This window comes from Symphalangus syndactylus, chromosome 9 (genome assembly GCF_028878055.3).
Source record: "Symphalangus syndactylus isolate Jambi chromosome 9, NHGRI_mSymSyn1-v2.1_pri, whole genome shotgun sequence".
Classification (NCBI taxonomy): domain Eukaryota; kingdom Metazoa; phylum Chordata; class Mammalia; order Primates; family Hylobatidae; genus Symphalangus; species Symphalangus syndactylus.
In genome coordinates this window covers 34,927,475-34,942,888 of record NC_072431.2, presented here as the reverse complement: position 1 = coordinate 34,942,888, position 15,414 = coordinate 34,927,475, and the positions used below count along the sequence as shown (strand labels likewise).

The 15,414-nt window shown below is 35.2% G+C and overlaps 1 protein-coding gene across 1 annotated transcript in view; it reads right to left on the bottom strand.

Annotated features, from left to right (window-relative positions):
- Nucleotides 1–1,087: 1,087 nt before the first annotated feature.
- SCN7A (sodium voltage-gated channel alpha subunit 7) overlaps nt 1,088–15,414 on the bottom strand; it is a 99,671-nt gene continuing 85,344 nt past the window's right edge. Inside the window, exons 20-25 of the mRNA XM_055291907.2 lie at nt 13,849–14,127; nt 10,605–10,658; nt 10,082–10,219; nt 7,742–7,846; nt 7,187–7,457; nt 1,088–4,165 (exon numbers count right to left, since the gene is read on the bottom strand). Coding sequence (XP_055147882.1) covers nt 3,099–4,165; nt 7,187–7,457; nt 7,742–7,846; nt 10,082–10,219; nt 10,605–10,658; nt 13,849–14,127 — 1,914 coding nt within the window. The 3' untranslated portion in view covers nt 1,088–3,098. The remainder of the gene's footprint in view (nt 4,166–7,186; nt 7,458–7,741; nt 7,847–10,081; nt 10,220–10,604; nt 10,659–13,848; nt 14,128–15,414) is intronic.

Genomic DNA, 15,414 nt, shown 5'->3' with positions numbered 1-15,414 from the left:
GCTGAAGAACTATAAGCTGGATGCCTAGGTCTCATATCTGTGGTGGACTCTTCTCCTTACAAGTGACTCTGTTTAATAAAATTGCCTTCTTTAATTGACAAAGTCCTCCTTTTTCTGCAGGGGCCCATTTTACTCACTTCACCTCTGATATCCAACACAGAACCCATCATTCCTGCCTATATGTGTATTACAATGTACACTTGTAGTATAAAAATTATCACATATTATTACCAGCTGCATAGTCACGTTTCCACCCAGTAGTCAGTAAGCTCTTCAGTCTCAGATATATCTTTATCTGAATAGGATCTGAGTTTACCTTTAGTATTCAGCATTCACAAAATGTTGAATTTTTCAACTTCTATAATTTTATCCCTTATGACTTCCCTTTTTCCAGGGAATGTCTCTACCTTTAAAATTTACTCCACCAAATGGGGAAAGTGGGACAGAGGGAGATGGAGAGAGAGACAGCAAGAGAGCGAGTGTGAGAGAAAACACATTAAGGCTCTGTACCTGGACCTGGTTTAGAGTCCTGGCCTTTTTACTTATAAGGTCTCTGCCATATAAAAACTTCATAACCTTTCTAAACCTAACTTTTTTCACTCATGAACTGAGAGTGATCACTTCTTCATGCATGATAAATACATAGGATAAGGCTGGGCATAGGAGTGTGCTCAATAAATGGTAGCTATTACCATTATCTTTAAAACAATTTCAAGTGTATTATATTTATTAATGAAGCACAATACAATTTTTGAAGATGCAGAAATTGATAAATAGTAGTGTACCAATAAATTTAATTTCAGTATTATTTTCCAGAAAGCAAATTCTAGTAACACGAAAATATATCTAGTAAAATTATCATTATAATTTTGATAAGAAGAGTGATCTTTTTCATCTTGTTAATGTGTAGGGGGCACCGATAAGCTTACTAAAATGTATTTGACAAAATTATGTGATCTAAAGAAAGCACAACTGTTTCCAGTTTTAAGCCTGAATTAACAAACTTTAATGTAAAGCTTATTTTTAAAAAGTGTACTACACAAAGTTGCCAACGTGATTTATCAAATTAAAAACAAACATAGCTTAATGTGGTTTACAAGTTATATTTATTATTTTCTATAGTATCTAAAAAGTAACATATATTAAGACTTGGTTAAAAATAACTCTTTACACAGCTTTCGGAAGGTAACTGGCAAACAAGGTTTACAAGTAAAAGATATACTTTTCAAACTAAAATCAGTTTGTTGTCTTTATGCAATTTACAGAAGCAAGTTATGATTCAGTTTAAGTATCTGAGGCAGTTTCCACAATAAAGCATTCCCAAGAAATAGAAAATGGAGAAGCTTAGATAAAGCACCAGCTGTCACATTGTCACCAAGTTAACACTGGTTCCTCACTGGTCCCCATAACATGATGGAGAGCAGGAGGAGAAAGGGAAGGAACACTTAGAGAGGGAAAAAACAAAACAAAACAAAACAAAACAACAACCCTGAAATTACATTTACTTAGGGCATCCCCTGAAGGCATCTTGGTTAGGTTATTCAATTTCTGAGGGGCAGAGAAAGATGATAATAGTTAAGGCTTGAGATCATGCATTCAGAATAAAATACAATCACTGATACATAAATTATATTGAATGTTATACAACATATTTAAAGGATGACATTTAAATCAATAATATATAAATTTTCTTTCTGAATCTTTTAGGACTTAGCAGGCACATTGAAATCAATCTTCATATAGTTGGAATAACTCTCAGAATCTCAAACTGCATGGAAGTAAATGACTATATTTGTATGAATAAGTCAAAGGACAACTATTTATGCCTATCTTTAAAAAATAATTTCAATAGTGAAAACTAATGTTTAGGATTTTACAGTTCTTTGAATATAAAACATTTTATAGAGTATTGATGTACATGATGAGATTAAAAAACTTGAAAACGTAAATATATAAGGGAGAACTCGCTTGTACATACTGTTATAAAACAACAACAATTTTAAACTTTTATCTCCTAATTCATAGTTCTCATAGTTTGAGTGACCATTGTCTTTCTCTAAGTTATAAAGAATTGTAACGTACAGTAAAAAGTACTTTAAAGTTGCCACAACTTTCCAATTAAGAGTCAAGACACTATGAGAATCCCTGTACATAATGGTAGCTCTCAACTCTTCTAATTCATATTTAAACATACATTTGTCAGATCTTATATATTCAATGTTACATTAGAAATAACTGGTAAAAATACATCAATTTCATAAGGTAAAGCTTGAGTCTATTAACATATTACCTATTACATCATTTTAGTAAATGTATACTTTTTTAAGAAATAGGTGTAAATGAGAAGAAAATGCAAAAAAATTAGGCTATAACTCTCCTTTACGCTTCTTATTTTACAAATCTGCCCTGCTTAAGAGCCAGGGCTTAGGTGGAACTAGCCAGAGATGAGAAACCAGGGGCTTGAGCACAATGATATCCTATTCATTCCCAGTTCCAAATGAAAGGAAAACAAGAACATACAGAAATAAACACAGAGCTTCAATCAATCTTTTTCAAATGCAGTTTTAACAGCCCAAGAATCTCTGAGGTTGATCTCAAATGCACTTTCTAAAGAACTGCTCTCTCCCTTCTTCCAATTGGCATTTGTCTAGGCAAGTTTATGATTTAATAGCCGGTAGCATTTCACCATCCCACATCAGGAAAGTATTTGCTTATTTGTAAGTCTTAATAGTGGTGACTTGAAGCCCATTAAATTATACATAAAATATAAAAGAAAGCCCCTGCTGCTGCTGATCTCTATCACCACTTCCCTTCATTCCCTAGAGGGCACACATCATATACACCATGTAGAGAAAACAAACATGAGATTGTCAAATGGCCACTTTAACCCGCTTTAAACTCACCGCAGCAATATTAAGGATTCTCTTGATTTGTTAGATATAATGCTAAAAAGTGAATTTGGCATGAAGTCTTGTGAATACAAGCTTAATTACCATCAGTTGTAAAGAACTGATTATTATCTCTTCTTTTATTCCTGGCTTAGGCTTTCAACATTTTTCAGACATGTGAAGAAATACGCAAAGAGGTGGTAAGTGGGATTAGATCTGGCTTTGAATAGGTGACTTTTCCTTAGCTTTGTCAAAATAGGCACCTTCTTTAGTAGCGTGAACATCTCTATCACCATCTATCATATAAGTATCTGACGTATTTTTGTCATTTCGCCTCAAGCGGTAATTTTTATAAGCACGTTGAATGATGGTTGCTGAAACTGCCTCTTGTTTTCGTTTCAAAGTAGTCGTAATTGGCTCACATGTGATCTTAAAAGGGTTGGCTAACAAAAACCCTGATTCTATTTCTGAAAGAACTTTCTCCATCCTCACATCTTGACCCATAACTCTCTTTGTAAAAGCAAGTAAGATATCAAGGCAATGAATTCTGTCCCCAACGGCCATGGGGAGGTCCAAAGCAATGAGCTGGCCCTTGTTTGGTTTTGCCATGAAAAGAGGAGGTTCAAGAGCAGCTGCAAAATCTGAAAGCTTGCTAGAGTCTATGTACTGGGTCCTATCAGGATCAAACCTTTTCCACACCTGAAAGAATTTCCTAAAATCATCTTCACTCAAGGTCTTGTTTTTCTTCTTAGAAGCAATATTTAAAAACTCCATGACAACAACAATATACATATTTACAATGATCAGCCATGATATGAGGATATAACTGACAAAATAAAGAATCCCAACAGAGGGGTTCCCACAATCTCCTCTAACTTGAGTCCCAGGGTTAATTTTATCAGGATCACAGTCAGATCGTTTACTGTTGAAAATGGCATCAAGCATCCCATCCCAACCAGCAAATATTGCAACTTGAAAAAGACAGAGCATACTGCTGCCAAAGGTTTCAAAATTAGACACATCATTAATTCCAGCTTCTTTTTTAACATAGGCAAAATTGTACATTCCAAATATGGCATAGATGAACATGACCAGGAAGATGAGAAGAATGATGTTCAATAATGCTGGGAGGGACAGCATCAAAGGAAGCATCAGATTATGAAACACCTTTGGTCCTTTTCCAAGACGCAGCATGTGAATGATCCGTGAAAGAAGTATCAGTTGCACAAGTGAAGGAGGCACAAGGTAGGATCCTACTGTCGCAGGCAGACATAGACCTGGGGGTGGGAAAAGATAAAGCAGGCTCTACAATTATTCAAACACAACTGTATTTTGAGGACTATAAATTATTTTACACTTAATTGTTTTTCCCTATGTTTTATTAATCCTTTATTGATCCCTTCCATTTTACTAAGCATTCTCATTTAACAGTTAGCATGTTGAAAGTTTGTGTCAGCCAAACACCAATTGTATCAATGCTCAGGGTATCTAGCTATATTTGGAAGATTATTTTTCTGTAACATCATCTAAGAGTATTATAGACCAAGTAGTTCTGGAATTACAGATGACCTGATTCTATAATGCAGGACAATAGTCATAATTTTTTTATTGCTATTGGATCAAGAAATTTAGTTCCATGCAACCTTTATTGAATGCCCAATAAATATATCACAACAATATGCAAAGATGAATGACATGATTTCTGTCTTCAGGAACCTTATAATTTACAAACTAGTGATAGACATTTACAATAACTATAAGGCAGAAAGACCTAATTGATAAATATAATTACAGAAATGTCTGGCACTCAGTGATTCATAGATTGTAATTTAATTTCTTTATTTCATAAATAGTACTGGGGCTCCAGGAACTTTAAACGTGAATTGAATAAATAAGTCTTTGTTTATAACATTTTTGTAGCTGTGGTAGTTAGATGAGGGAAGTATGGCAGTGATTAACACAAGAACTATAAAACAAGGTAAAATCATAATTCATTAAAGGTATAAGAGATGTTCTCTGGAAGTATTAGACAGAATGTAGTTTATTTTGAGTTGAGAAGGTAGTGGAAGAAAGGATCCCACGAGGCTTCTAAGTGATATGGTAGGTTTGTTGAATCTGGAGGAATCATGTCTCACATTTTTGTTAAACTTGGTCTCTGCCTAAGATGACATTTCTCTCTGATGTTCTATCCTATCAATGCCCTATCTCTATAGTGCTTTAGTGAATCTTATACTCTGACCCAAATTCTCATTTCCCTTCAACCTTCCAAACTTTTTCATTATGCAGGAAGTATCACTAAATTGTGAATAAATTCCTCTACATTCTCATCACTAATTTTTTTTAACCCAGTCTCTTTTTTGGGGGGAATTTCTTTTTTTAATTTTTGTTTTTCTTTATTTCTTCTAAAAAAAAACCCACCAGGATACATGTGCAGAACATGCAGGTTTGTTACATAGGTATACATGTGCCATGGTGGTTTGCTGCACCTATCGACCAGTCCTCTAAGTTCCTTCCCCTGACGCCCCACCCTCCAACAAGTCCTAGTGTGTGCTGTTCCCCTCTCTGTGTCCATGTGTTCTCATTGTTCAGCTCCCACTTATGAATGAGAATATGTGGTGTTTGGATTTCTGTCCCTGTTTCAGTTTGCAGAGGATGATGGCTAAATCTGTCTCTATCTTGAAGACTCTATTTCCCTTGCAACCCTCTCAAATACAGGGAGCTCATTCTTCCCCACTCCACTTTCCTCAGGTTAGAAAGAAAAAATATGTATCTTTCTTTCTTTCCGATGTGATTTCTGGTCACTTTTCCTTCCTATTATTTTTATAAAGAAAAAAATAAAAGAGATTTTTGACACTTTGTGGATCATGCCATTCAGCTATATCATTTCCTACCATTCCTTGGCTCTATAGCCTACTCATTCTTCATTCATATTCATTGAAGACTTCAATAATTGACTCACTGTCTCTCATTTCACCTTAGCACCTACCATCAACAATCCATTTAAAAGCCAGTTTCTGTCTTTGGTCTTCTAAAGTTGTTACACTCTTCTCCATCATTTTATAAATTCACATTTATAATCACATTCATAATCACATTCTGGACCCAGGATACCTTGCCTTCTGAAGCTTCAAATTCAAACTGCTTTCTCTCTTACTGCAATTGCTTTTCCTTCCAGTTCTCTCATGAAGTCCCCTTCAGTCTCATAGGACTCTAATTCCATCATTCCTCTGCCTTGTTCCTATCAGCTCCCTCTTGTCTTCATGTACTTTTCTATCAGTTTTTCTGATAGCTTCTTCTTTTCTGAAGCTTCTTATGGTTTTTTTCAGTAGTTAGTTGCATTGTTTCCACTATCAACTGAATGAGTGAATATTTGGAAGCACATCTGGGCAAACAGTTTATCTACATTTTCTACTACTCAATACATAGAATAGTGCTTGATGCAGTAAACTTAAATATTTTTCCTACTCTCATGGAACTTACATCCTAATATGTGTGTTATGGGGAAACAGACAAAATTCTCTCTGCCTGAAACTCTTTGACACTAAATTCTTTGCTTGGCTGTCTCCTTGTCTGAAAAGTCTCTAATTAGATTTCACGTCCATAAAGTTTTCTCTGACCTCTACTTACTGATTAGGTGACCTCCTTCTGCTGTGCTGCTGCAGCACCCTGTGACTTCCCTACCATAACCTTAATAGCACATATTAAAATGTACTGTTTAATTATCTATATCCTTTAATAGACTCTAAGCTATGTGTACACAGAAATTATACTTACTTTGTTTACTACTGAATTTTTTGCATATAACACAGTTTTTATTCACAAAGAGAATTATCAAGTGTATTTATTAAATAAGAGACAGATCTCCAAAGTAAGAGAAAACAAGCAACAAATTTGTTAAAGCCTGAAACTCTAATGTTGTATAAGTTGTAAATAGTTTTAGAAATTAGAGGGAAGGAAATAATAACGAACTTGGAAGGTTACATCATTCTAAGACATAAAGATCTTTCTAGTGTCATCTAGAAAATTAATGTATATTATAGAATGAAGGGGTGACTAAACATTCACCTGGTGGCTTATATGCAAAGTCTATGTTATTAGAAATATTTTTGAACATCTTATCTCTATTAGGCATGGGTGGTACATATATGATTACAAATGTGAAGCATTCCTGTTGGAAATAAAAAAAGATCTCTACCTCTTTTGCTTATTAGGAGACTATATTTCATGAGATATTTACTGTAAGAGCTTGCTTGAATTAATATTATTATCAGTAAAAATTTGACTAAACAAAATCTTACCTGTGATGGAGAAAATAACCACCATAACATCAAAAATGTTCCACGCAATGGTGAAATAAAAACAACGGAAAGCGATGAGCTTCAGTATACATTCCATAGTATATAGCATAACAAAAATTGAGTTAATCCAGTAGAGAGCAATGGACATTTGTAGACTCTGAACATCAGTGTCTATCATCATGGCTATTGCTTGGAAACATATAAGAACCATAACAATGACATTAAAAACTTGGCTTGTTACCACATCAAAAATGAATCCTTGGAGCTTGTTCTGTGGGTAAAATCAACAGATGTAATAGTCTTATTAATAGGATACATATACATATATATGGTCTTTTATATGCTACAACTTTCTTCCCAAAATAAATGAGAATAAGTGTGAACCTAAATTTTTGCCAAACTATAACATATAGTTAAAACAAACAAACAAAATGACCATGAAAAGCTTTGTCAGGGGACACAAAAATTTTGTCAAAAGCATTTGTTAAGGCTTTAAAAGAGAATATATAAAGAACACCTCCATTGAAGTTTCAAAAAATCTAGACATTTTCTTACTAATGGGCGAGGTACTGGTCTTTGAGAATCCTCATACATTATCTTCTTCAGCCTGCGGTACTGTTTTCTCTGTTTAACCGTTATAAAGATATTTGAGCCTCCCAGGTAAAGAAAGGAAAGAAAAACATATTAAAATCACACTTAATCCAAATTTTCCCTTATGTTAATACGCATTTTAAAGACTTGGCAATTATTGATTTAATCTTCTAAAAAAAGGCTTAACTGCAGTGAATGAAATCATGTTTGAAAATGTCTGACTTTCTGCCCAAAAATCCGTAAAAAGTACATACAGAATACATGCCGATAGTGACAGAAATTCAGTAATCTCTAAGTGCACTCTCCTAGGAGAGTGTCAACTCTATTTTCACATAGGGTTGTAAAAGAGGACAAAGGAGAAACAGCAGGTGATATCTTGAAATATTTACTAAGAAAGGTTGAGCTCAATAGCTAAAGGAAAAGTTGATTTGTATTTTTAATAAGCAGAAGTAAACAGAAATGATCATATGGGATCATTTTTATATGACTATATATTGCTTTATTTTTCAAATACTATCAGAAGATTTTTTTTTACTATTACTCCAAAAGTACCTTGCGCTTGCTTCTTCATAGCACGTTTGAGGGCTTATTCATTTCTGTGTTTCTAGTGCTAATTTCAGTATCTTATGTAATATATGTGAAGTGAATAATGTCATGTCCGAAGAAGTAGGAATTGTTACTGCTCTAAATCAGGACCTGGTCACTTAAATTGACAGCAGACACCAATTCGAAGCCTAGAAGCAAATCCTAGTATGTTATCCTACAGGGATGATATTCGTAGAAAGCTGAAGCATCCAATCAATCAGAATCACATTTGATCACTCAGCTCTCTACTCCTATTTCACTGGTGGAAACTCAAGAGTGATATACAGTAGTCCCCCCTTATCTGAAGTCTCACTTTGCACAGTATCAGTTAGCCATGGTCAACCACAGTTGGAAATTATTACATGAAAAATCCTAAAAATAAATAGTTAATACATTTTAAATTTCATGTGGATCTGAGTTGTGTGATGAAATCTTGTGTCATCCTGCTCTGTGGAGACTGGGATGTGAATTATCCCTTTGTCCAGCACACCCACTCAGTCTATGCCACCCACACATTAGTCACTTTGCAGCTATCTCTGTTATCGCAGCGATTGTGTTCAAGTAATCCATATTTTAATTAATAATAACCCCCAAAATGCAAGAGAAGTGGTGATGGCATTTGAATATGCCAAAAAGAAGCTGCAAAGTGCTTCCTTTAAGAGAAAAGGTGAAAGTGCTTGACTTAAGAAAAGAAAAAAAATATATATGCTGAGGTTGCTAAATCTATGGTATGAATGAATCCTCTGTCCATGAAATTGTGAAGAATGAAAAATAAATGTATGCTTGATTTGCTGTTGTACTTCAAACTGCAAATGGCCACAGTGCATGATAAGTCTTAGTCATGGAAAAGGCATCTGAATGTGAACAGAAACATGTTCTGATTTACAGCAATCAGGTTAGGTACTACTCTGCGGTTTCAGGCATCCACTGGAGGTCTTGGAACACAGTCCCCTTGGATAAGGAGGGTCTACTGTACCAGATTTTACACATGGCTAAAGTTTGATTACATGGCTGAAGATAAAATTTCAAAATTAAACTATTCTTTCCTTTGACTTTTTTGGAAGGCTTCCCAAAAGAGATTAGGTGCCTGTGTAAAATAACTTGACTTACATGTCTTTTTAGTCCTTTGCGTTTGTGGAGGCCCTGAAGGAAGTCGCTTTTTAGAAATGGCATGAAACTGTAGTTATTCAATTCTGTCTCTGAGCTCTGTCTTATTGGGTTCAAGCACTCCTACTTAGGCCACCCAGTTAGGATTTATGACTCTCTCTACTTCTAGCAGAAAGAACTACTCTAACTTTGAAAGATGTCCGTGCTGGCTGACTGTGAAGGCTTTAAATATAACAGAGAGTAAAAGAGTGTTTTTTTCTGGAACTTTTCACATATTTGTGAAGATAGAAAATTTCACTTACAGTATTTATTTTTCAGCACATCATTATTTTTAAAACACTTGTAATTTTTACACAGACACTTGTAATGTTTAACTTTTAAACTTGACTGTGTGGTACATATTTTGGATTTAGAAGTCAATGTAAATTAAAGGTGAACATTTTGGCAATGTTCATCAATGTGTAGGAACATTAATCATGATTTTTTAAGATACATGTCAAATAAAAATGACATTAAGCTGAATCCAAAGCCAATTATTTGAAGCAGGGCATTTATATATTTATGTATATGCCTGATTTTCTCAGACATTGGATAAATAATATTTATACTTATCTTTATTTTATGCTTGTTGAAATTATCAATAATAACAGTAATCAGCATACTCAGAGGGAGAAATACTCCAAATATAATAAAGTTGATAAAGTAACAATACATGTAGATGTTGACTTCAAAATGAGGCTGTGTATTTACCTAGAAGTTTAGAATAAGCAAATTATTGATATTGGCTTTTTAAAACAAGTTTTATAAAACAATTTATGACAAGAAAACCCAACAATGCTACCTAAGAAAATGTTTTCTTTTTTGCTCTTTGGTAAAAGGATATCATTGATATGTATGAATGTTAAAGTTCATTTCATTCATTTAATCATCGTTGCAAAGTCTGGTAATCTTGCAAATGGACCTACGGGGCCTCAATCCTTGTATATAATAACCCTGGAAGAATTTCATTGCCAATGAAATATCCAATCTGAACTGCATTTGATTTCTATTCATTATTACTGGTGTCCTGTGCTCGAATTGCAAAAATGACTTTGCTTGTATCCTAACAATGGCTTTAAAATGATATTATACTTACAGCAACAGAATCAATTGCTGAATTCATAATAGTGATCCATCCATTAAATGTTGCCTGTAAAAATGACATGCATTTAAAATTTATGCTTACTGGCAAACAAAAAGTAAAATCTCAATCTCTTATTAGTGCACTGAAACATTTGACATAGGCTTGCCACACTTCCATATACTGTGTAATTGGGATCCTTAACATTTTCATTATTATATTGTCTGTTAACAACTATTTCAAGTACTTAGTTTATTTGTAGTTAATAACAAAATATTTGAAGCTAGTATGACTAGAAAAAGATAAATAGAGAAACATATATAAATGGTAAATAAATACATGCATAATGTGTCATGGTGACTTGTAGCTGCTATACATGTGCTTTTCTGTGAGAGACATAAAAGGAATTGTTCAACTCTTCACATCTGCTAGATATTGAGTCACTGAGTAGCAGTTCCTCAAAATGCTAAAGAGATAAAAAGTAGTGACTTGGGTTGGACCAAAGAATTATTACCTGTGATGGTTAATACTGAGTGTCAATTTGATTGGATTGAAGGATGCAAAGTATTGATCCTGGGTGTGTCTGTGAGGGTGTTGCCAAAGGAGATTAACATTTGAGTCAGTGGGCTGGGGAAGACAGACCCACCTTTAATCTGGTGGACACAATCTAATCAGCTGCCAGCAAATATAAAGCAGGCAGGAAAATGGGAAAAGGCGAGACTGGCCTAGCCTCCCAGCCTATATTTTTTCTCCCGTGCTGGATGCTTCCTGCCCTCAAACATTGGACTCCAAGTTCTTCAGTTTTGAGACTCGGACTGGCTCTCCTTGCTCCTCAAGCTTGCAGACAGCCTATTGTGAGACCCTGTGATCATTGATCATGTAAGTTAATACTTAATAAACTCCCCTTTATATATATATATGTGTCTGTGTGTGTATATATATATAACTTATATATGTAAATATATCTATATCTATATCTACATCTACATCTATATCTATATCTATATCTATCTATATCTATATATGAAGGAAGTAGAGATGCAAGTAAATTTAACAGAGGAAATACAGATACTGGCCCAAACTACTTTTACCACCACTGATCAAGTTATGGGGTAATGTATTAGTCAGGGTTCCCTAGAGGGACTGAACTAATAGGATATATATATCTCCTATCCTATATCGGCACCTATTCTGATTTTTCGGTCACCCCGAAGTCTATATCTTCATCTTACCAGGCTTCAGAATAATCTCTCACATCGTAACATATTATTCCGGAAAAAAAGAACCATTTGGGTACATGGGCATGGTCTGGGCTATAATATCAATTGGCTTCCTGGGATTCATTGTGTGAGCTCACCATATGTTCACAGTGGGAATAGACATAGATACACGAGCTTACTTCACCTCTGCCACTATATATATATATAAAATTGTGTGTATATATATATATAAAAAATTGTGTGTATATATCTATATATATACACATACACACACACAAAATATATATAGAATATATATATTACATAGAATATATATTATTATATAGGATAATATATAGTAGGATATATTATATATAATAGGATATATATTATATATATTATTATATAGGATAATATATAATTGGATATATATATCCTATTAGTTTTGTCCCTCTGGGGAACCTTGACTAATACATTACCCTATAACCTGATCAGTGGTGGTAAAAATAGTTTGGGCCAGTATCTGTATTTCCTCTGTTAAATTTACTTGCATCTCCACTTCCTTCATCCAATGGGGCAGAGACAGTATTTAACTTTTGTCTCTTTTTTTCTTTCTTTTTTTGAGAGAGTGTCACACTTTGTCACCAGGCTGGAGTGCAGTGGCATGATCTTGGCTCCGCCTTCCAGGTTCAAGGGATTCTTTTGCCTCGGCCTCCCAAGTAGCTGGGACTACAGTTATGTGCCATCATGCCCAGCTAATTTTTGTATTTTTAGTAGAGATGGGGTTTCACCAAGTTGGCTAGGATGGTCTTGATCTCTTGACCTCATGATCTGCCCACCTTGGTTTCCCAAAGTGCTGAGATTACAGGCATGAGCCACCGCACCTGGCCTATCTCTTTAAATGAGCCTAGTGTTGTATGTTGCGGGAAGTCAGGGACCCCAGATGGAGGGACCTGCTGGAGCTATGGCAGAGGAACATAAATTGCGAAGATTTCATTTTAATATGGACATTTATCAGTTCCCAAATTAATACTTTTATTATTTCTTATGCCTGTCTTACTTTGATCTCTTAATCCTGTTATCTTCGTAAACTGAGGATGTACATCACCTCAGGACCACTGTGATAATTGTGTTAACTGTACAAATTGATTGTAAAACATGTGTGTTTGAACAATATGAAATCAGTGCACCTTGAAAAAGAACAGAATAACAGTGATTTTTAGGGAACAAGGGAAGACAACCATAAGTTCTGACTGCCTGCGGGGTTGGGCAAAAAGAGCCATATTTTTCTTCTTGCAGAGAGCCTATAAATGGATGTAGGGAAGATATCACTAAATTCTTTTCTTAGCAAGGAATATTGATATTAATACTCTGGGAAAGGAATTCATTCCTGGGGGGAGGTCTATAAACAGCCGGTCTGGGAATGTCTGTCCTATGCGGTTGAGATAAGGACTGAGATACGCCCTGGTCTCCTGCAGTACCCTCAGGCTTACTAGGATTGGGAAACTCGGTAAATTTTTGGTCAGACAGGTTCTCTGCTCTCAAACCCTGTTTTCTGTTAAGGTGTTTATCAAGACAATATGTGCACCGCTGAACATAGACCCTTATTAGGAGTTGTGATTTTGCTCTTGTCCTGTTTCCTCAGAAGCATGTGATCTTTGTTCTGCTTTTTGCCCCTTGAAGCATGTGACCTACTCCCTGTTCGTACACCCCCTCCCCTTTTGAAATCCTTAATAAAAACTTGCTGGTTTTAAGGCTTAGGTGGGCATCACGGTCCTAACAGTATGTGATGTCACCCCCGGCAGCCCAGCTGTAAAATTCCTCTCTTTGTACTCTTTCTCTTTATTTCTCAGCTGGCTGACACGGAAAATAGAAGGAACCTACATTGAAATATTTGGAGCAGGTTCCCCCAATAGTTGTTATGTCCCATTACATTTATCTACTAATTGCTAAAATATTTTATAACCAAATGTATTAATCGCCCACATTTTGTCCTTTACATTCAACCTACAATATGGATGAATATATAATTAATAAGGAAAAGTCAAAAGTGTACTTACTACTTGAAGCAGAGAAAGGAAACCATTTCCAACATTATCAAAGTTCATTTTTGCATTTTCCCATGGCATGGATTCATTAAACAGAAGGCTTTCACACTGACTCCTATTCATGACTTCAGATGAAGGAAACCTTTCTCCACTTGTTGGGTCAATGCATTCATAGAATCTGCCAGCAAATAAATCTACTCCCATGATACCAAAAATCAGCCAGATCATCAGGCAGACAAGAAACACATTCAGAGTCGGTAAGGTTGTTTTGATCAAAGCTCTCACAACCACCTGGTATATAGAAAAAATGTAAACTTTAGATAAGAAATCTGAAACTGTTTTAGTTTTTGATCAGTTTGAAAAATACTAATTGATATAATGACATATTTAAAAAAAAACCTTAAAAGGCTATATCTAAAGATTTAACAGCCCACATGCTGGTACTGGAATAATCTAAATAGCAATTCAGTTTTTCTTTAGAAAATACATTCAAATCGGGCTGGGCATGGTGGCTCATGCCTGTAATCCCAGCACTTTGGGAGGCTGAGACGGGCGGATCACCAGGTCAGGAGATCGAGACCATCCTGGCTAATACGGTGAAACCCCTTCTCTACTAAAAATACAAAAAATTAGCCAGGTGTGGTGGCGGGCACCTGTAGTCCCAGCTACTCGGGAGGCTGAGGCAGGAGAATCGCTTGAAGCCAGGTGGCAGAGCTTGTAGTGAGCAGATAGTGCCACTGAGCTCCAGGCTGGGCTACGAGCCAGACTCCATCCCCCCACCAAAAAAGAAAATACATTCAAATCTAGATATTCTTAAAATGTTTGTACTAAAAAATCATTAAATGGCAACAGAGCTAATTAGTACAAATACCAGAATAAATAATTATTTTGCTGGCTTAATATATATATATATGTATATATGCTTATTGATTTCCTGTATCGTGCCAGAAATGATCATTCAAGATAATTGAACCCATATGTATGTATGAGATTATCTTAACAAATATATATATTATATATTTTAAGTGAAATATAATATGTGAAAGAGTAGTCAGAGGAATCAGAAGACCAATAGATTGTACTGTCAATGAAGCCAAGGGAAGACATTGCTTCAGGAAATTAAATAGATTGCTGTACTTCACACAAAGATGCAATCCTCACTGAACCATTTGGTGTCACTGGTGAGTCACTCCAGAGTAGGAAGCTTGGGAGATGAATCCACCACCTAAACTTGAATACCAGCAATAATCTATAATCACTGTCATTATTTCCTCAACTGACTTCACTCTTTAAAATTCAAATCAGAATTGTATTCTCATTACTCCACTGAAGCTGCTACGGCAAATGCAAATGAGTTGCTATATCTAATATAATAATAGTTTTACTATTTCCACTACTTATTTTTCTCTTAGCTTTTTTATATTTTTTATTTATTTTATTTTATTTTTTGAGACCAAGTTTTGCTCTTGTGTACAATGGCCCGATCTTGGCTCACTGCAATCTCTGCCTCTTGGGTTCAAGTGATTGAACCCTCTCCTGCCTCAGCCTCCGGAGTAGCTGACATTACAGGCACACGCC